A 22053-nucleotide genomic window follows, 5' to 3' on the forward strand; every position below is an offset into this window, starting at 1 on the left:
AGCTCTGTGCTGTATGGAATCTAGTGATTTAGGGATTACTTGGCTAGGTTTTAGATGCTAAAAGACCCATGTGTTTGCTGAGTGACTAGACTGTGTGCCCCCACTGGAAATTGTGTAATTATCTAGGCATATATGGCCTAAGACATATCTAGACATATCTAGACTTCTACATCTAAGACATATATGTAGAAGTAATGATTTTTGAAGGATACACACACACACACACACGTATAAAGTATTTCTGATTGTGGTTCTATATTTTACTACTTCCCATATCACAGACAGCATTCATCAGGAAACAACATTCAGAGTACTGATATATTTCACAACTTAGCGAAGCAAGATATTATCACATCCATAAAAATGGTGTCTCCTGGTTAATGTGGGCCACTATGTAACTATATAACAGAACCTGAATTAAATACATGCTATCTCCTTGTGTTCCAATTAAATAGCTGCCACCACTCGGTGAAGAGTGATGAAACACGGATATGAATAGTCCTGATTTTTGTCTCCAATGGCCTTTCTGTCATTCTGCTTAAAAACTATCTCCTTGGTTTAACCGGTTCTCAGTACACTGCTTGCTATAGCATCCTCATAAGTCCATTTGACTATTTCATCTCCATACTCCTAATAAGCAAGAATATAGCAGTTGATTCTGAATGAGGCTCTGTAGATTTCAGAGACTTGACAGTTACAGAGGGAGATGGAGAGGAAGAAGGAGAGGGAGAGGGAGGGGAAATCTTTGTTTAAGAGGCATGGGAAGGGTTTGTTAGAGAGAAGTTTTAGTACACATGCAAGAATGCAGGATGTCTCTGGAGAGAAAAGCACACTACAGTTTGGAGCTGAGAATATTTGTGGTTTTGGCCGTGGAAATCTGTGAAATTTGCCAGTCTCTCTCGGTTTCCTGTGTGGGGGGAGATAACAATTGTCTATTCACAAGTGAAATCAGTGGTCAACCAATTTTTAGATGAAAGGGAATTGCCCAGGCTTATTGTGTTTTGGAAGAAGAGAAAAGATGAATTAAACTAGGCTGGTGTTTTGAAGCGGCAGTTTTCAATTTTAAAATTATTATGATTTCCCTTTTCTCTTTTTGAGATATCTTTATTTCTTGTATCTGTCACCATGATGCCCCAGATTTTTTTTTGTTATTCTTGAGTGATGCAGAAGGGCCAAAATTCTGCCTTCTTATAACTGCTTTGAGCTGAGACAAGGATTTGTTCCCACCTGACCAGGGATTAAAAGGCTGCCTCTGACTAGCGGAGACAGAGGAATATAGATTTTGTTGTTTCATGAACCTCCTCATTGGATAGTATAGAAAAGAGTACAAGAACATTAACAGATTGTTAATCCTTCAACTTCCTTTTATAGCCAGAAATTCAAAACAAAATATTCCTGAATAATGGCTCCAAAATGTGATAGAAGTCAACAACATTCAGCCTAAGTCTTTCAATATTAACCTCAATTTATTTTGAGTTGTTTATCCAAATAAAACAGGTTGAGTTTAAGACCATTCAGACTCCTCCCTGTTTTGTCAATAAAAAATCTAATGTCCTGTTACTTTAAATATAATAGTGATGAATGAATACACTAAATAAAGATATCTGTTTACTTTTACTATTGGACCATAAGAATTTGCTGTGGGACTGTATTTTGAAGACCTTTTGTAATGACTGGTTCCAGATAATATAAACCTATTGTCCAAAGTGCATAAAGCTGATGCCACAAAAGTAACCAGGATTAGTACCTAGAATATATTGCCGTTTTAGGGGCTGGGGATTTAGCCCAGTGGCACAGGGCCTGCCTGGCAAGCACGAGGTCATGAGTTCGATTCCCAGTACCAGAAAGAAACCAAAGAAAAAAAAAAATTATTAAAAAAAAGAAAATATTGCCATTTTGATTTTATAGCCCACCGATACAAGAAGCTAGATCTTTACTTGAGAGTTACTTGAAAGTACACTCAAATAACGTGATGTAAGTGTAAGAGAGGCTGAAGGGGCACATCATGGAAGGGCTGGTAGAACTGGGAACCAAAACTTCTTATTACTTATTAAGTCACAGGTGCAGCTGGAGCCTTTTGCCACAGCCTGGTGCAGTGTTTAGAGCCCCTCTTTATACGTAGCCCAGCTTTTCACTAACTGTTACTACTGCTGCCTCTGTATGTAATTTTTGTTGCTTATACATATCTGCTGCATATTTAAGACCTATGTTAATAAAAATTCTTTCTCTCTCTCTCCCTCAAGAGATGATAGATAGATGGATAGATGGATAGATAGATAGATAGATAGATAGACAGACAGATATGTGAAGATCAGTTATGCCTCCTCAGGGGTTACTGTTGGGCTGTTTGGCGAGCCTCTTAGCTCCTTTGAGGTTTTTTTGAAGTGTCCTTTCTCAAGTAGCATTAAAATTATAAGTTGCATGGAAATTAGTCTTTTGTAAATCAGGGCAGCCATGTTGAAAGTATTCTTGAGAAAACTGCAAAATATTTTCGTGCAAAATATCTGTTATGTACAATCACAGCAATTATACTTTATTGGGGAAGTCCCTCCCTCTCCTCTTCTTCTTCCTCCTATTTCTCCTCCTCCTCCTCCTTGTTCCTCTGGCTCTGCCCCCACCATGTGTGTGTTTGTGTATGTGTGTGTGTGTGTGTGTGTGTTTTCTCCATGCTCTGGGGATTGAACTGGGTCCTTGCACCTGCTCAGCAAGCACGCTACTGGATCTTTTTATATGATGCCTTGTTGTCTAAAGGTTAGAAAATTAAACAGAGGCAGGATAGTATCAGTGTAGGGTTTTTCTCTCATCCATCCACAATGGAGAAGCCAGTGTCCACTTCCCTGGATGATGTGACAGAAAGAATGACCCTGGCACATCTGATCTGAATGGGGGAAATGTTAAAATAGCTAAGATGAAGTCCTTGCCTTTCTTGTGTCCTTAGCTACTTTGTCTATCTGCTTGTTTTGCCTCCACAGGCAAGAGGTTATTTTTGTTTTAAGAGAGCTAGGAAAACTGCAAGAAAGTTGTGAAGTGTCTACACTGGTAACTGAGCATACAAGTACGAAACAAGTTTGAATAAAAAGCATTGAGAAATAACAATGTTATTTTTTAAGTTGAGTTTGATTGACAAATAATAATTGCACTTATTTATTGGGTACAAAGAGATGTGTTGATATATGTTTAAGAGGAAGAATTAAATCAAGCTAATTAGCACATCCATCACCTCACAAAGTTACAGTTAGACAAGAGAAATAAGTTTTAGTGATCTATTGCACAGAATGGTGACTACATATAAATAATATTGATTGTATATTTCAAAATTGCTAGATGAATAGAGGTGAAACCTTTTTACCATATTATTTAGTTGAGTATGCCTTGAGCAGTGATTTTTCCAAATTTAATGCTGATGAAAATTATGAAGATTAGAAGGAGGAATTATTAAAATGGTCATTCCTAGATTTCTCCCAAATCTCAGAATTTCTGGTAACAAAGGCTCTATTTAATAAGTGTGCCACTGATTTAACAGTATATTCAGAGAAAGTGTTTGAGCATTATGAAGATAGAATGCCTGTGAATAAGATAACAAATAAGTGGAATTTATTCAACCCTTAAAAGCATCAAGCAAAAATCTAAAGAAACTTGGCTACTATTCACATTTATTGTAAAGTTCTGGTGTTTTTCTGTAACCAACATCATTCAAATGTGTGTTCAAATTAGTAAGATTTGTTGGTATACCCTCCCAACATGCAGGGTGACAATCCATTTCCTTCCTCGTTTTCTACTCACTGTAGTTCAATTTTCTTATAGCACCTAGTGTATTAAATATTGGTCTTGGAGAATTTTTGTGTCTCTTTCTACACCCTTCAAGACTACAGTGAAATATAGAAGGCAGGGATTTTGTTTCATTCAGTCTTGTTTCATGATGCCTTAGGGAGTCCCCTTGGAAGGAATAAATGTTAAGTACACAATTTCTGCATGAGTTAGTGAATGAATGGTGAGCTTGTTTGGGGCATCTTCTAGGTCTTTCTTCTGACCTCTGTACTTTATGAGACTGTTTTCCATTAGTGAAATGTTTAAACTCTTCTGGGTGGCGGGGAGATTTAGAAGAGAGTTTGGAAAGAATAAAATTTTTCCTATTGTGAATGTCGTTGTATAACCACGGAGAACGGAGGCTGGAAAGGATGCCTAACTTCTCCATGTTATGTCAGAGGACAGAAAAGTTAGGCAGACCCAAAGAAAAGAATCACTCATAGATGTGCACTGAAAAAGTTGCCTCTGTATTCTAGTATTGAGTAAATACATTGATTTAGTTGATTTTGCCTTGAGCAGTAATTTTCCAAATTTGATGTCAATAAAAATTAGGAAAGTTAGAAGGAATTATTAAAAGCTCATTCCTAGATTTTCTCCAAATCTCAGAATTTCTCATACCAAAGACTCTACACTTTTAATAATAATAACCGTGCCAGTTGATGTGAGAGTATGTACCCAAAAAAGTGTTTGAACATTTTGAAGCTAGCAAGCTTGTGAAACCAGGGAGAGAAGTAAAAGAAAATAGCAAACATCCTTGAAAGTGGTGTGGAGAACATCTGTGGTAATTAGGATATTTGGGTTGTGGTGCATTCTTAAAATGCTTAAAAGTGGCTGGTTAAAACTGTTTAACTTAAATTGAACTCTGCTATTTTCAGTGGATCCAAGAGAGGCAGATTGTTTGTTTGGTTGTTTGCTTTGCCAAAAACTTGTTTGTCAGGATTAACATATCTTCCCCAAAAGTTTTCAAATACATGCAGTTTTAATGTTTTTAAGTGTCAAGTATATTGACAGCTTGGTACATGAATCTTCCTCAGCCATCTGTCTAATTTACCTGACAACTTCTGCTTAGTTTAATTCTGCTCGTGTAGGGAGCTCCCAGCCTGCTCATTTTCCTCTAGCTCCCGTCATTGCATCTCATACCACTTGCCTTCCGGCTCCTGTGTCCTGGTACTGACTTCTTATGTGTTCCTTACCAGACGAGAGTTGCACAGTCCCTTTGAGAAAGTGTCTGAAAATCATAACAATATTTACAAGTAGACTGTTAGTAGAATAGTTTAACCAGTCTTTCAGAGTTCATTCATCATTGGTGTTTGTTTTATGATTCTCATCTTACATTCCTATTGCCTCAGTAACTGTCTGTCCAGGAACTAAGATTTCTCTACTTGTTTTGTTCTATTTTCCTAACGTTTGCATATTTAGATTATTGACCTCGGCCTTCCTTCCTATCTGTTCATGACTGTACTAGAATAAACATCCATAGAAGCGTATCTGACTGCTGTGCGCATCCCTGAATAGAGAAATCCACAATTTGCTGGTGTACTTGGCACACGTAATGACTCTCAGACTGACAGTGGGAAGGACAGGAAAGGAGAGAAGGACACAGTTAAGAGGTGAAGAGTGTAGAGGGTCGAACAACATGTTGGCAAAGACATGCAATAAAAAGGACAGAAGCACTTCTCATCTTCATACTTCCATCTAAAAGCTCTTCTAGGGAGTTAAACAAGAAACAGTATCCAAAGATTAAATTTATATTATAGTTTCTAATGTTTTTTTCATTGTAACATGTTATGAAAAATGATTTTAGAGTTTCTTATATGGAGACTTAATGTAAGCCATAGACTACCAAACTTAGAGGATTAGATTTAGAGAATATATTATCTCTGTTTCCTCACCTATGCTTGGTTTCTATATCCATGAACTCTAGATTCCTGTACCCTTTGTTGTATATCTCAAGGGTATTGTTGTGTATACAGTGCTCTGGAGCCCTTTGATTAAAACCCTACATAAATATAACTTACTTTACGTTTTACAACATGTTAGCTACGCTGAGTATGTATTCACACATCACAGGGTATTTGAAAAATCTAAAGGAAGCTAAGTAAGATCCCATAAGACAATGGAAGAAACCATTTGTCAACACCATTTCTTTTGTCATCCCATGAACATCCAGATCTGTGTCTTCTGTAAGAATCAATTAGGAAAAGAAAAAAAGAATCGATTGGGGATCCACTTCTATGAAACTTGCCCTGACCTGCATAGACCAGTTATCTTCCACTCAGGAATACACAACTACTGACATTTATATTTCCCTTTTGTTGGTGAACAGCCCATAAGTATGTACCTTGTCCCCTTCTATAGCACTGTGACCCTCTTTCAGGGAAGGGGATGTGTTTATGTCTCAGGAGCCCAGTGTAGAGGAAGGAGCATTTGATAAGAAGGACGATATCTTGAATATCATCTTTGAGAGAATTGGGGAATACTTGAAGTGCTACAATATTGAAGTTAGTCAGAAAAAATAATACGTACAGTTGGGGTAGGTTTTGTAAACTTTGAGTGAGCTTCATTTTTATATTTAACACAATTCTACAATGTACCCCATGAATATCACTGACAGAGGCACACCCGAGAAAGACCCTGCCTTTTGAAGAGTTCTCTCAGCCAAACACAGTGATTATCCGCTTACAGGCTCACCTGAGCCCCAAGGACTGTTACCAAGGAAGCAAGCCACCAAAGAAGGGAGACAATGGCTTGTTTGCAGACTGAATGTTTTAAATGCTGTTGACCTGTTCATGAATTTTGTCAAAATGACTTGGGTGGGTGAGCACATAGATAATCATGTTTGTTTCTTAATGGTTCGATGACAAAAAGCTTAGAAGCAATAGTGAATATGTGGGATGCTGAAATCAGAATTTAATATCTCCTAAAGGACTGTTATGTATGAGTAACACCTGTCAAACTCAGGAAGAGAGTATCAGATCACTGACATAATCTTAATTCAGTTATTAGGAAGGTGACATCTAAATTTGAGACAATAGTAAAGCCTTGCTAGGATTGGCTGGCCACAGGGGATGGTTTCCCTAAATGCACTTTAAAGTGTGGACTCCAGGAAGTGAGTAAGAGGGAGGATAAGGAAACTTGAAACCTACAAAATATACTTAAGGAGACTCTCCATGCAAGAGAAGACTCTTTGGAAGTAGACATCTAAACATTTTGATTAAAGGAAAAATTAAATTAGTTTCAAAGAATAAAATAAAGCCCAATAAATCTGATCAAGCAGAAAGGAAAAAATGTATTCCAATGGTTAGAACATTTCCAAACAGAAAGTAGTTAGGAAAACTTATCATGTCATCCATCGTGCCATAGTGGGTGCTTGATACATAATTAGGAAAGTGAGTGGAAGTCGAGCAGACTTGCTAAAAATTTCATTAAACCCAATTCTATCCAAATGCAAACTTGTTCTGCTAGCAAGAACCAACCGAGGCTGAAGGGGCCCGGGAGGTGGTGGCTGTATATGTGTATCGCCGGGGCTGTTGCACTGTGATGTAAACATTGTGAGTCACTTGGTTTTCCCTGGATGAATCCCACAGTTAATATTTTAGAGTAGTAAGCATGAAGTAGAAATCTCAACTTACAGACAAATGAACTTATAAAATATAAACTTGCAGGATATGAGACTTTCACTTCCAGTTCTCAACAAAATTTAATATGGGTGATGGTATTTGGAACAACTATATTGCTTTTGTAGAATTTCACACAATGAGTCACCAAATCTGTGAGAAAAGAAATGCATGTTTCTTAAGAAAAAAAATATATATCGACAAAGGATATTTAAAGTACCTTCCCTGAGATAAGAAACCTGCCATTCTCTTGGCATTTTGCATAATCCTTTGATATTTTATGTGTACATGCAAGATTTATTTATTCTCTCTCTGCTTATTTTTAGGGTACTTTGAATCCTTACTGTGTGTTGTGGGATGACTCAAAAACGTAAGTAACAGGTGTTTTCTTCCATTTCTTTGGACTAAATATTGAAAGTACATTAAATTATTTCATTCTCCAGCTAGTTAGCTGGGAGATGATCAGTCAGTGGGATGTGAGTTATATGCAGAAAGAAGCCACTCACATCACCCTCTGAGTCTGCAGGCAGCATGATGAATGTCTTTGAGTGTCAGGATGCCATCAGGTTGCTGCCCAAGATAGGGTCAAATTATCTAAGTGCTAGGAACAGTGTGATGTAAATTCCATGAGGATTTTGTCAAAGCTTAATATTTTAGAATTATAGAACTCAAAGCCTGTTTCAATATCTTTGCCTAGTAATTCCCCTTAGCACTGCAGAGCAAAACAGCAATCTCTATCATCATTTAGCCAAAACATTACTTGTATGCCCTTGAGTCTATTATCAGAATAATGCAATATTTATATGTTCATTCCAAAATGTATTGTTATGAAAACTTTGATTGTCATTTAATTTTTTACTCATGTTTTATGAATTCATGCACAGAAGAAAATAATTATGCTAAGTAAGGGTGATTCTGGGCTTTATACATTTTTGTTCGGGCCAAAACTCCTCATTATCACATTGATAAATCTCTGCAATTTTTATTTCTCAGAAGCAGAAAAATGCATAGTTAAGTATTAAATTCTAACACTTTAAGTACTTATGTAGGTTATAAACTCTTTGTATTTCTTTCTTATTTTTTGTTCTTTTGGCATAGAGGGTAAATAAATATTAATCAGTCCCAAAAGCTTATACTGCTATGTGCATGTTGTTGACTGGAACACAAGTTTTGGGGTTCTTTTTCTTCTAAGAGTTTTCCTGATATTCTCCACCCCAAATGTGATCTATATCTGGGATTTTATTATGTTATCTCTAACCAAAGAGTCAAGAAGAGGGATATTTTCAGAATTTCCAGGAAAAGAGAAAATCCCCGAACAATTTTCTCAGTGTTACAGTGTTGATATTATTTATATGATTATCTTCAATTGATAAGCAATCAATAAGATTAAACATACTTATTTGCTGTAAGTGCTGATATTTTAGGGATGTTCGAACCTTAGTACCTTAAGGATATTCCCTCCCCTAGTGGTAATATGAGCTGATTGTTTTTACTGATGTCATTATTTATTCTTCTCGAAGTTTCATAGAGAAATTTAGGTAGTAAAGTGCTCCCAGACTTTCTCTCCCAACAACTGCACAAGCCCTGGTGGCTTATTTTGACATGTTGCTTATTAAGTATACAACCAAGAGAAGAATACAGTGCTATACAAATCTGATCAAATATTTTCTACTCAAGAAAAATATTCTCCCCTAAACTCACATTAGCTGTGAGTTTGATTATCTCTTTGAATAAGACTCAACTTTGGTTCTCTGAATAAGAACCTATCTTTGATTATGTCTTTGAATAAGAACCAACTCTGGTTTAATTTTGTTATCTTTTGATGGGTAGAGTATGCTTCTGTGTTGATTTAAACAGAGGAAAAAGTAACTCCCAAAGTCCTTTAGGACTATTAAAGGAACGCTACAGGAGGAAACATTCCTCTATTTGTTCTTCTATTAGCTTCCTTGCACACACAGTACAAAATGTTAAATTTAATTTATAACCTTTTGGTCTTTGAGGTCACTGTTAACCTTAGGAATTCATCACACTGTACTTTCCTTAACATCTGCTGATAGCGTGACTCTTACCCATCACAAAGAATGTGCATCGCTTTACAAAACTCAACTTTGAAGTTGTCCTTGAAGAAAAAGCCTCATCCTCAGAGAAGGAGTGTGTTTACTTGTGTTTCAAAGCAGATAATCTCAAGAGATCAGTGTAGTTCATGTTTCTTTGTTGTATCTGAAAAATGATCAATAAGTTCCCCATGGTGATAGAATTTCTGTCCTATTACACTTTTTACCAGATTGTTTCATCATTAAAATTATTTTTCTGGCTGCGTTTTTAAACAGTGAAGATTAAGACAATTTTATATCCTTTTTACTACACCTGTTCTATTTCGATCGTTTCATGTTAATATGCCCAATATTTTTATGGATGCAGTGCCTTTAAATTTTAGTATAGATCCTTCAAGTATAATCAACAGTGAAGATATAATGCTGTTTCTTTTAATACAGAAAAGGGTTGGCTTAAATGATGCTTTTGAGATTGCAGTCAGAAAGCTGAAATTAGAAGTTGTGTTCTGGTTTTGATTTATAAAGTTTCTATCCATTTTAATTGTTAAAAATTGATTTTTAATTTTGTCTATATGTTAGTTACAGAAACGACGCATGAACATGTTTTACTTTATGAAACTTTAAAACAGGCTGTCAATGTGAAGGGCCCCATAGTTCATGACCACCTTAGACTTCCACATTCACCAATATCTACAGGGTCACTCCTTTGTGCATTTTGCTGTGAATACTTGCTGATGTCCATTTATCCACTAAGATTTACACAGCCATAGACATCAACCCTATTTCCTACCTAAATGTTATATTGTATATCATATCTGACAACCTCAATTTTAAGTTCAAAATATGACTTAGAAGTTTAATACTTTACTGCCCATATTTCTTCCATACCTGGCTCCTACTGCATGACACAGGCATAGCATCAGTGATGAAAGCTATTGTGGTAGTCTCTAATTTATTTTATGCTGTAAACTGCTGCAGGATTCCTCTTTGTACCCCCCTTCTTGATTATATCTCTGACCATGTCTCTCTTTACCACCCTACTGTGTATTCATCATGTCTCACTTCCCTACTTGTCTGCTGTTTTTCTGTCTTTCCCAGTAGAAAACAGGCACCATAAAAGAGATGCTTTCAACTTCTCATTGCTTGTTGCACTTTTCATACTTACTATGTTTGCATATAGTATATCCAACAAATATTAGTGAATTTTGTGCAAAACTGAAGTCTTCCAGGTATCTTTTTTACTTAAGAAATATTTCTCTCAGCAATAAATAAGTATTTCTAGCAATTAATTGGCCTAACTTTGGAAATGGAAGGGAGGATGCTTAACCTTCTTATAATACTAAGGCCCAGTACAAATAATTAATTTTATTTCTAGGAGTAATCTATTACCTTGAGACTATCAAACAAAGGCATCCTATTTTACTGTTATTAGGTACCACAGTTTTAGACATATTATGATCTTGCTTTGACACACTAATTAACAGGATGTCCAAAATGCTGCATCACATCTGACCCATAAAATAAACCAATAATATTTTTTTCACCTCAGAAATAGGCTTGGCCGGGGATATAGCTCAGTGGCATAAGCACCTGCTTGGCAAGGGCAAGGTCCTGAGTTCCATTCCTGGTACCAAAAAAAAAAAAAAAATTAAAAAAAAAATAGGCTTATTTTAGACAGGAGACGTATTTCTTTTTAATATCTTCTGTAAAATGATGTACAAGGTTATTGTTTGAAGGATTGATAATTTACAGGTTCTTAGAGTAGTTGTCAAGTTTGGATTTTGAATATTTCATTATGTATGATCACTACATTCCCTAGGGAGCCCATAGTCCCTGCTTTAAATTATCCCATAGCTTTTTCTGTGGAACTAGTAGAATCACTTATGAGGTATTGTCAGGTTTATGAAAGATCATATTTGCTTTTTAAACAAATTTCAGGGATTTTTTTGTTTTGTTTTTTCTTCAAATTGGGGATTGAACCTAAGGTCTTTGTGTGGAGTTACATCCCCAGCCCTTTTTGCTGTTGTTACTTTAATTTTGAGACAGTCTCACTAAATTTTAAGTCGTCTAGCCTGGACTTGAACTTGAGATTCTCCTGCTTTCGCGTCCCAGAGCAGGAGCCACCACACCCAGAGTTTTCACTGTGAGTTGTCATGTAACTTCTTGACCATTGCTTAACTACTGCTAAACACTGATTGGTCCATCTGTAATTTATTTGTCCATCTCATAGTTGAAAACCAAAGCTTTTAGGTGCTGAACTTTCCCATTGTTCTATATGTCAAGTTGATTTATGAGAGTTGGGGACAGCAATAGTCACATCTTGACCGAGATTGATGCTTTTTTTTTCCTCAAAGTAAAATAATTGAAGTGATTCCTATGATTCTGTTACCCTTATTCCTTCCTATTCCGAATATCTTCCCTTCTTTTCATCATTCATATTGGAAATCGCCATCTCATTTGCCTCACAGTGTAGCCCCTAGCAAGTATAAAGGCAATACCTGGGCCTGTTGCAACACTGTCACCACTGGCTCTGTGCTCTGAGTGGTTGGCATGCCTGTGCATTAAGGACATACGTTAGATGTGCATGCTAAGAGTGACCTGTTACACGTCGGCATTCAAAGCAATTGCACAAAGCACCATTGCTATTGGATAGTCAACCGTTCCACCCAGGGACTAGCCAAATGATAAAGTTCTTTCATGAGACTCAAAGTGGGCCACACTGGGAGAATCCTAATATGAGCAGAAATTAATTTTCTTATGATTACAAGAAAGGATCCACAACAATAAAGAGGAGATCTTGTTGGAGACTTACACAGTTAAGAAAGAAAATAGACCAAACATAGCTAACCACATGAAACAGTCATATGATAGTCTTATTATTTTGGAAAAAAAAAATAGAAGAATCCTTTACAAATCTGCAGTTACCTAACTGAAGCATTTCTGTGAGCAGCAAGAAAGTCTGCATTCAAATTGTTCAGCATGTCTAGGGTCATCTCTCTCATAGGCCACAGTTTCTAGAATGTCTTGGTGATTTCAGCTAACCAGAGACAGGATTTAAAAATCGTTTTACTTCAAGAAATTGTATTAGTTTTATTGCACAAATTGGACATAAATATCTAAAAATGTAACAGGCCATCATGACCATCAATACTTTAAAAAGATAGCATATAATTATTTGACAAACATACACGTTCAGTTCTCTAAATTAATATTTTATGTGTAATTCCTTGTATGTGTAATATATGACCAAGGTGTCAACATACTCAATTTTATCAGTTAGTTACTAAGATAATGTAAATCTAAAAGTAAATCTTTATTTACTTTTGGATTTTCTGCCTTATACTGTAGTTAGAGTGCTAAAAAAATAAATATTTGACTGGCAATTGATATATTCCTTCCTCAGTCAGTACCTTCAGGAAGTTCCTTCAGACCTGCTTTTGATGTAACTGCAAAAGTAAAATAAATTTTTGGAGATGTGTACCTAAAAAGAGAGAATTGCACAGGGCTTCCCCTGGTTTCTTCAGGTCAAAGATCAGTTCTCTAGTAATAAAAACTTATGCTTCTTGCTCCTTGATTATGTTCACAATGACAAGAAGTGAAAGTATTGGACTTTTACTTTATCAAAACTTTATCAAAGTTCTTATAAATTAAAGAAAATTTACCAAAAAGTCAAATATATCACAGTTAAAATAGCAAGGGCCAACTTTAGGATAGTTATTGTTTTTCAGATTTACAGATTGGTAATTTTTTTCCATTTGCAAAAGATCATGCTTTTTTAAAAGTAGTATAAAAAGCAATACCAAAATCTTAATTTTCTTTAAAACAAACTGTAAAATTCAAAATTCATTGGTAGGAAAATAAACAAGTCTTTATATACTTTTGGTTTTTCTGCCTCATACTGTACATTATTTTTTGAAATTTTGTGATATCTATAATGGTACACTTTCTCATAAAGCTGTTATAATTCAAAATGACCTTGTTTCAGCTTTTCTTTGGCAAAACTTTCTTTTGTATCCAATAAATATTTCAAACAATTGCAGAGTGTTTTAGTTGCACAGTAGATTTTATGATAGTGACTCTTAAGTGTTTGGTTTCTTGAAAGAGTATTCTTAAATTTGTGAGTATATAGACAACCACTTTTTAATGGATAAAGTTTATATAACTGCCTCCAATACTATTAACAATCCATTATGACCATTAGCTTGAACTATAAAGTTCCAAAAACACTGCCTGATTCCGTCAATATTAACCTCAAGGGCTAACCTTGGGGGTTAAGTGACACCACATATTTTTTATTATAACCCTTGCCCTGGCCCTCTAATGTATGAATTGGCAAACTGCAGCCTATGGCACAGAGCCATACTGCCTGTTTTTGTTAAGAAAGTTTTATCAGATCTGCTCATGCCTGTTTACGTGTTGTCTCAAGCTGCTTTTGTGCTACATACACCTGCAAAACTAAGTCACAATGGATAACATAATGCCTGCATATCCTAAAGTATTTACTTTCTAATCCTTTATGGAAAAAAGATGCAAGCTCCTTCCCCACACAGTACTTTTCAGCATATTTTTCTCTCTTGGCACACAAGAAATATCGATTACTTATCACATTGGGGTAAATGAGTTAAAACATTTGCAAGTACTGTCAGGATAAAGTACAGAGAATCAGTAGCTCCATTAAATTTTCAGTCATTACTTTTCCATATACTGGTTCTCCCATAATCTGTCTTATCTTCATCCAGAAGTCTGAATGCTGCTTTTCCTGTCTTCTTTATCTTATAACCTATCTTTCATATCCTTGTTTTCTTTTAATCACTCTGCTGTGGTTTCGACATGGTTTGAGTGTGTTTCCCTAAGAAGCTGGAAAATATCTGACTATGGTGTTTAGAGATGGGGCCTTTGGGAGTGATTAGAATTAAATAAGGTCATCAAGATAGAAGATAAACCAGGCTTGGTGACACATGCCTGTAATCCCAGCACTCTGGAGGTTGAGGCAGGAGGATCATTGTGAGTTTGAGGCCAGCCTGGGCTACAAAGTGAGTTCAAAGCGAGCCTGAACTGCATAGCAAGACCCTGTCTCAAAAAGACAAAAAAAAAAAAAAAAAAAGACAAGAGGGAGCAACAGAAGGAGAGGCTGCTATATGTGTGGTGCTTGAACAATCCTGCTGTCTGTCTCTTGCCTCGTGAAACCCTGCACACCTCAGCACCCTACTCGCTCCTAGCCAGATGTAACCCTTGACCCTCCATCTCCAGAGTATGATCCAAAATAAACTTCTCATTTATAAAGTTACCCGGCCTCAAATACTTCGTTATAGTGATGAAAAGTAACAGAGGTTCTTAGTTATTCATTTTAACATACCATTCAATTCACTAATTCTCTCTTCAGTTTTGTCTAACATTATTTAATTATTCATGCAGTTTAAAATTTAAGTTGTCCTTTTTTTCATTTCTAGTGTTTCTATTTGATGCAGTTTTAGTCTGATCCATTACTTTTCAGTTTCCTATTTTATACAGGCATATTTATTTTTATGTTTTTTATTAACCTACTATACCCAGTTATTTTATAATTTGTGGTTTATAATTCTTTTATTTGAAATAACTATTGGTTCATTTCTGCTATCTTCTATTCCCTACTGATTCTCATTCACAGTGCTTTATTTTCCATTTTGCTAGGTTTAATGATGTTAACTAAACTTACAAATTATTGGTGTGTGGATTCTTTGAGGCCGAAGATGATGATGCATTTCCCTTCCCCAAATATGACTTGTATTTTCCTCTGCTTAATAATAGTGCTTTAACCCGAAATCCCTTAAATTGAGGGGAGAGGTTCTAGAGGTGCTGCAAACACAGGCCAGATCTGCATGGAAGCTGGATCACTGCATTATATTGCTAGAAGTATTCTAATAGAAATGTTCATCAGAAAATATATTGATGGAAATAGGAAATCTGAATCAATATCTCCACACCTGTGAACAGTCTCCTATAAAATACCTCTCAGGAAATACGAAAGAGCTTTATATACATATCTTTGTAATGCTTGTGTTTTGTTCCTTATGATACAGCAATGTCTTATTATTTAGAGACTTGATTATTTAAAGAGTAAAAGGGTGTCACATTCATTTTTATAAATTCCATACTTACTGAAGAGATTTCAAAATAAAGAGTTGTAAGTCCATTAATTTACTAGAGAAGCATTTCTTGAGAACCAAGATCTAAGCATGTATCCGTGAGCAAAAAAATCTTGCCTTAGAAAGCTTAAGTTGGGACAGTATTTTTTGAGGGTGACAAAAACATAAACATGACAGCTAAAGTACATTGTGTGTTCAAAAAGTAAGTGTTTCATGAGTAGATAGATCAAATAAGGAGAACAGGGACTGTCATTTAGTTCAGTTAATTCATTTTCCTCTGACTGACTCATGCTAAGAAGCCATCATCCATTTATATAACTAATGTTCATTAGCAAGCGTTCCAAAGTGCCAGGCATCATTTCAGGATCCCTCACAGGCTTTCCTGACCCCCTCACTAGCTGTTGCACTTAGTTGTGCAGTTTTCTTCTATTCCGATGCTTTTCCATGAGTGTTTGTCCCATCTTCTTATTGCTGTCCAAATGACTTTCTTGTTGACCCAAAAGTAGTATTCAATTAAATTGTACAATGTCTGAGAAATGGCAGATATAAATTATGAAATGAAAAACAAGTAGTTTCTGAATTTAACACAGCTAAAAGTTATGGTCAGAATATACTTTTACATGAGGGATTTTTTTTTATATCAAGAAACCATGTGTATTAAAATAAAACAAAATATTGAAAGGGCACAGTGTACTCTCATGTTAATGTTCTAGCATGGAATTAAAATTTATAAATGAAAATTCCTTTATTCTTATTCATAGATATTCCTAAATCCAAAAACCTATCTAATGATACCTACATAATAGTTTTCTATAATCAGTTGTTTATACTATAAATAACAATGTGGAAAGGCCACAATAATTGAAATTGAAATACTGAATCTTTTTTCACTATTTACTGGAAATCTTATAAAAGGCAAGGGCTCCCAATTTTCCAGTTAAGTTTGCCTGTCTATTTGACATGTAACTGAAAACTAACTTTCAGTATTATGAAAAAAAAAAGTGATCATAAAAATAGCTGCAACATAGCTACTTCTGAAAGCTTCAGATTAATTTAAAAAAATAAACAAAATGGTGATAACTACTTATTGCATGGAAAAGTGCTTTGACAGTGCTCACCCAGCAGCTAAACCATGCCAGGTCTCAGGGGAGGCTTACAGAATGCAGGAACTGCCTGCTGCACTGTATCCCTGGGAGGATAGACGGTCACATTCTCTTATTTAAATAATGGTTTTCATGTATCTGGAAAATGTTTTAAAGATGCCTGTAACTTTGGGAAGGCTTTCAAGAATGGGAAGAGGTAGAAATAATCTAGATGAAATAACGAGAAAAGATGGCAGCCAACAGATTCTGAGGTGCTGTAAAAGCTCTCAGTGGTGTCTACACCTTGGGAGAGGAATCCTATGTACACTGCCCCATACATCCTCTTACTCCTGAAGCCACTGAAGTCAATTTTTAATGTACATAATGAAATATTTTAAAAATCAATAGTAACAAAACTGGGAATTCATCCAGTATTTCTCACCAGTTTATTCACCCTGTTCATAGGGTCCATGGGATAATCCCAGTAGGGATTCCTGATAAGATGATAGAATTATACAGGTAAAATATTAATGGGTATAGTATTGATAGGACCTTCCTAGAGAGGGCTGCTAGAGATAGGTCCTTGGTGAACCTCTCTTAATTTGCTATGTCTGTGATTCTATTTTGCAAAAGATGTACCCTTTAAATTGCTGAGAATTCATAGTAGATAATTTTAGAAGTCTGTTTTTAGTCATTTGAATGACTCAGGCTACAATTTCTCACACTTGTGTATCCTATAAACAAAAGACTGGACAATTTCCTTAATATTTAATTACTATTTCTCTCATTTTAAGCCTCAAAATTGCCTTTTTTTCTGCCTTCCTTCCCTTCCCTGCCCTTCCCTGCCCTTTCCTGCCCTCCCTTCCCCCGCTTCCCTTCCCTTCTCATATATTTGATATACATAGTGACTGTTTTCATTGTAAGTATTTGGTACTTGAACATGACATATCTTTAATCTTTTTATATCCCTTTCCCAACCACCCCTCCCTTCCTTCCATCTCTTGATCCCATTACCATTAGAAAAAGATCGTATCATTTTGTTTTCTTTACATATCTTTCACTTTGCTCTTTAATTTATTCATACTTTGAGTTTCTCATATAATAGAAGCCATATGATATTTAAGCTCATGTCTCTGATTTATTTCATGTAAGGTTATGGTCTCAAGGTGCATCCATTTCCACACAGATTTGTCTTTCCTCCACTGTGTATAAAAATATTTTATCTTCTCATCTGTTGATGGGCATGTAGACCATACCCAAAGTTTAGTTATTATGAATTGTGCTGGTATAAATGTGGATATGCATCTATCACTGTAATATGATGTCTTTAACTCTTTTGGGAAGATAAGTAGTAGGGAATATCTGGATCAAATGGAATTTCTATTTTTGTTGTTTAGGAAACCCCATATAGATATCCATAGATGTTTACCTTCCCACTAAAAGTGTAGCAGGGTTCCTTTTACCCCAGCCTCACAAGCATTTGCTGTTATCTGACTTCTTAATGACTGTCACTAGTTTTTGAGTAAGATGAAACCTTAGTATTATTTTAATTTGAATTTCTCTAATAGCCAGCCATGTTGAACATTTTTTCATATTTGATGGCTCATTTCTACTCCTTCTTTTGCAGAGTGTCAATTTATTTTAGTGGCTTATTTTCTGATTGAATCTTTTCTTGTGGGGCCTAATTTTTTTTTTTTTTAGTTCTTTATATATATTCTAGACAGTAGTCCTCTGTCCAAAATGTAGCTTGCAAAATTCTCTTTTCCATTCTGTAGGTTAGCTATTGACTCTGTTGGTTGTTGCCTTTGCTATGCAAAAGATTTTTAATTTTACATAATCCCATTTGCTGATTTTTGATGTTATTTCTCTTGCAATTGGGGTTCTGTTCATAAAGTCTTGGTCTAAAACCATTTCTTCAACAGTTTTACCTATTTTATCTTCCAGAAGGTTTAGAGTTTCTATTTTCATATTTAGGTCTTTGACTCATTTTTAGTTTAGTACATTATATAAGATCTGGGTTAAATTTCAATCTTTTGAGTATGTGCAGCCAATTTTCCCAGCACCATTATTAAAGAGAGTATCTTTCTTCCAGCATATGTTTTTGGTTCCTTTATTAAAGTCAGGTGGCTGAAAGTATCTGGGGTTGTCTCTGCACCTTCTATCCTATTCGATTGATACATAAGTTTGTTTCTGTACCAGTACCATACATTTTTTATCTCTGTAGCTTTGTAATATAATTTAAAATCCTGACTGTGATGCCTCCTACTTTGCTGTGGTTCTCCAGGATTACTTTAGCTGTTTTGGGTCTCTTTTGGTACCATATGAATTTGGGGATTTTTTTCTTTTTTTTAGCTCTGTGAGGAATTTTATTGATATTCTGGAAGTATAGCCATTTTAACAATGTTTCTTCTTCCTATTCAGGAACAGAAGTCTTTCTATTTTCTGATGTCCTCATCCACCTTCTTTTCTGGAATACTATAGTTTTCATTTCTGTTGGCTTTTATGTGCTGATTTTGTACTTAGGTACATTGCTGAATTTGGTTAATACTTCTATAAGTCCTTTGGAGGAATTTGGGGGGCTTTTATGTAAAGGATCATGTCATCTGCAAATAAGGATAATTTGACTTCTTTTCCTACACGTACCCTTTTTATTACTTTTTCTTAAAAGGGTCCTGGTGCATGGAATACTGTTTTTCCTCCTTTGATTTTTTAGTCTATTAATTTCTTTCTGAATGAATCTCTTAAATGCAACAGACGTTGGGGTTCTGAATTTTATCGACTTTGCCAATGTTTGTCTTTTTATTGGGGAATTGAGGCCATTTACCATTGAGAGTTATAACTGAAAAGTTTTGACCTATTCCAGTCATTGCAGGGTTTTGTTGTTTTGTTGTTATTGGCTGCTTTATTTATCCCTTTTTTATGTGCTTGCCTTGCTTTATGTATTCAATCCATATGATTTTTTAGATTTGTTGGCTTGGTTGTGTCTCTCTGTTATTCTTGACTATTTTATGGAATGTTAGTTTGTTGTCCATGAGTCTCTTTAGGTGTTTTTGTGATGGAAAGATCTTATTTCTTCATTAATTTTAAAAAATAATTTTACAGGATATATTCTGCGTTGGGTATTGGTTTCTTTTAAGGCTTGAAACACATTACTCTAAGCTCTCCTGGACTTTAAATTTTGTGTTGTGTAGAAAATCTGCTATATTCTGATTGGTTTACCTTTATAAGTGATTTTTTGCTTTTCTCTTGAAAACTTTTAAACTTTTTGTTCTGGACATCTAGGATTTTGTATATGACATGTCATGGGGACCTTTTTCTTTATAATTAGTTAGTGTTCAATAAGCCTTGCTTGCCTGTATCTTTCTCATACTTCCACAGTTTTCCATTGTAATTTCTATAAGCACATTTTTATAAGCACTTTTTTTTTATTCCATGTGTACTGTTATTTAACTTCTCTTTAACCTTTCAATCTTAGGTTAGCATTTCTGAGCAACATCTAGTAGATGCTGGATAAATTTTTCTTGCTCTCTTATCATTTTAAGGTTTCTCTGAGTAAATTGTCATGTCATACCATTTTGTCCTCAGTTTCTAAAACTTTATCTTCACATTGGTCATGTCTACAGTTTTTTTTTTAGTTCTATATAGTACTTTATCTCAGGGGTTTCTCTTTGGCTCCTTTTCATAGAATCCGTATCTTTGGTACATTTGTAATTTTTGATTGGAACCATTTTATTCAACATTTCCAGTGTTTTACTTGTTTCTTCCATACCCACATTAGTCATTTTTAAGTGATAGTTCAGCTCTCTTTTGGGTTATGTCATCTTTGAACTTGCTGAGCTTATTTGCTTTAATCACTTTGAACTGCTTGGCTGTTTGGTTTTCCTTTCCATTTGTGACTGCTTTGGGAGAGTTGGGAGTCTATGGGGCACTTTGCTGCCTTGTTTCTTCCTGTACTTTTGTGTGAGTGTGTGTTTCAGGGTTTGAGGTCACATAGAGTGTAGAGTTTGGTTTTGATATGAAAAACACTTTAGTGAGGTTCTGCTTTCTGGTGTTATGTTCTTGGCTTTGTCTAAAAGTACTGTCTACCTATTAAAATTAATTGGCTACAACTCTCTCACTGCATTGTAACGTGAGAATTTCTGCTGGTTTTCGCAGCATCAGTGGATCAGGTCAGACATCAGTCATGTGTATTAAAACTTGTTTTTGCGCTTTGTCCCTTTATCAGTGCCCCTTTCCAACCATGCTGTATTGTTACTGACAGTTAGTCTGTGATGTGGAGAGAGAAGAGAAAAGGATAGGAAGGGGAAAAGATGGGGTAGGTCAGTAGGAAGAGAGGGGTATAGGAGAAATATTAATAGGTTAAAATAGATAGGGATAGGACTCTGTTGGAGATATTTCATAGCTGGAATAAAGGGTTTTAGGAGTTCATTTGTGGTGGGGAGGGAGGGCTGCAAGGGGAGAAAGGTGTGACTAGGACTTGAGGGAAGATGTGAGATCCTCAGCACCTGCTGATATATTTGTGGTTAATTTTGTTTGAATCCTCCAAGCACAAGTTTGTGAATCAGTCTCCCCACATGCCCATGGGTAGTACCACTTAAGTTAAAGAACTGGTCTGCTTTTATTCTCTTTTCTACATATACAAGCACTAGATAGATAGATAGGAAAGATGCAGATGATAGATGATGTGAGGGAAGGTAAGGGATAGGTAAAATAGAATGCATGAAGAGAACAAAATAAGGAGGAAAGACAATTAAAGAGAGAAATGAAAGACTGAAAGGAAGCATAATGAAAGAAAAAAACTTGAAAAAGTATGATATTGGAACAGAAGCAAGAACTGAAGAAAGTAAATGAGAAAAAGAAAAAAAAAAGGTAAGAAGAAAAGAATGGGAAAAAATCCAGAACAGACACACCAGCAAAAGAAAATATACAGACAATTCTCATATCACTGCTATTCCCTATTCACTCTGCCCTATAGCCAGAGAGTCCACACAATTCCTTTCCAACTTTAGCAACAGTCTGCTTGCAGGCAGCAGGATAATTTCCCCCCATTCCTGCAGCCTGCTTAACTGCCTGCTCAGAGGAGAGAAGGCTGTTGGTTTCTTTGAGCCCACCTCGTTGCTGCAAGCTGTGCTTTGGACGTGGTTTACTGCAGTCCTTTGTCTCTATTCCAAGAACCAACCACCTCCATTACTGTGGGATGAAGAGGACTGAAATAATTTGCCTGACACTGAGTCCTGCTTCTCCTTCAGCCATTGTCCTATTATCCTGTTCCCCTCGTTGCCAGGCAAGTCCCACATTCCCTTTGTGCTCTCCCTGCAGGAGCTTTCTGCCTAGAATAGCCCCAGAAGTCCTCTGCCTCAGGCAGTGC

The 22053-nt window shown here is 35.8% G+C and overlaps 1 protein-coding gene across 3 annotated transcripts in view; it reads left to right on the plus strand.

Annotated features, from left to right (window-relative positions):
* Positions 1-22053, plus strand: part of Adgrb3 (adhesion G protein-coupled receptor B3) — a 705185-nt gene that overhangs the window by 418458 nt on the left and 264674 nt on the right. For all 3 annotated transcript variants that reach the window (XM_005404463.2, XM_005404464.2, XM_005404465.2), the window contains one exon: positions 7751-7794. In XM_005404463.2, coding sequence (XP_005404520.1) covers positions 7751-7794 — 44 coding nt within the window. The remainder of the gene's footprint in view (positions 1-7750; positions 7795-22053) is intronic.

This window comes from Chinchilla lanigera, unplaced genomic scaffold, assembly GCF_000276665.1.
Source record: "Chinchilla lanigera isolate Chin_1 unplaced genomic scaffold, ChiLan1.0 scaffold00087, whole genome shotgun sequence".
Taxonomy (NCBI): Eukaryota; Metazoa; Chordata; class Mammalia; order Rodentia; family Chinchillidae; genus Chinchilla; species Chinchilla lanigera.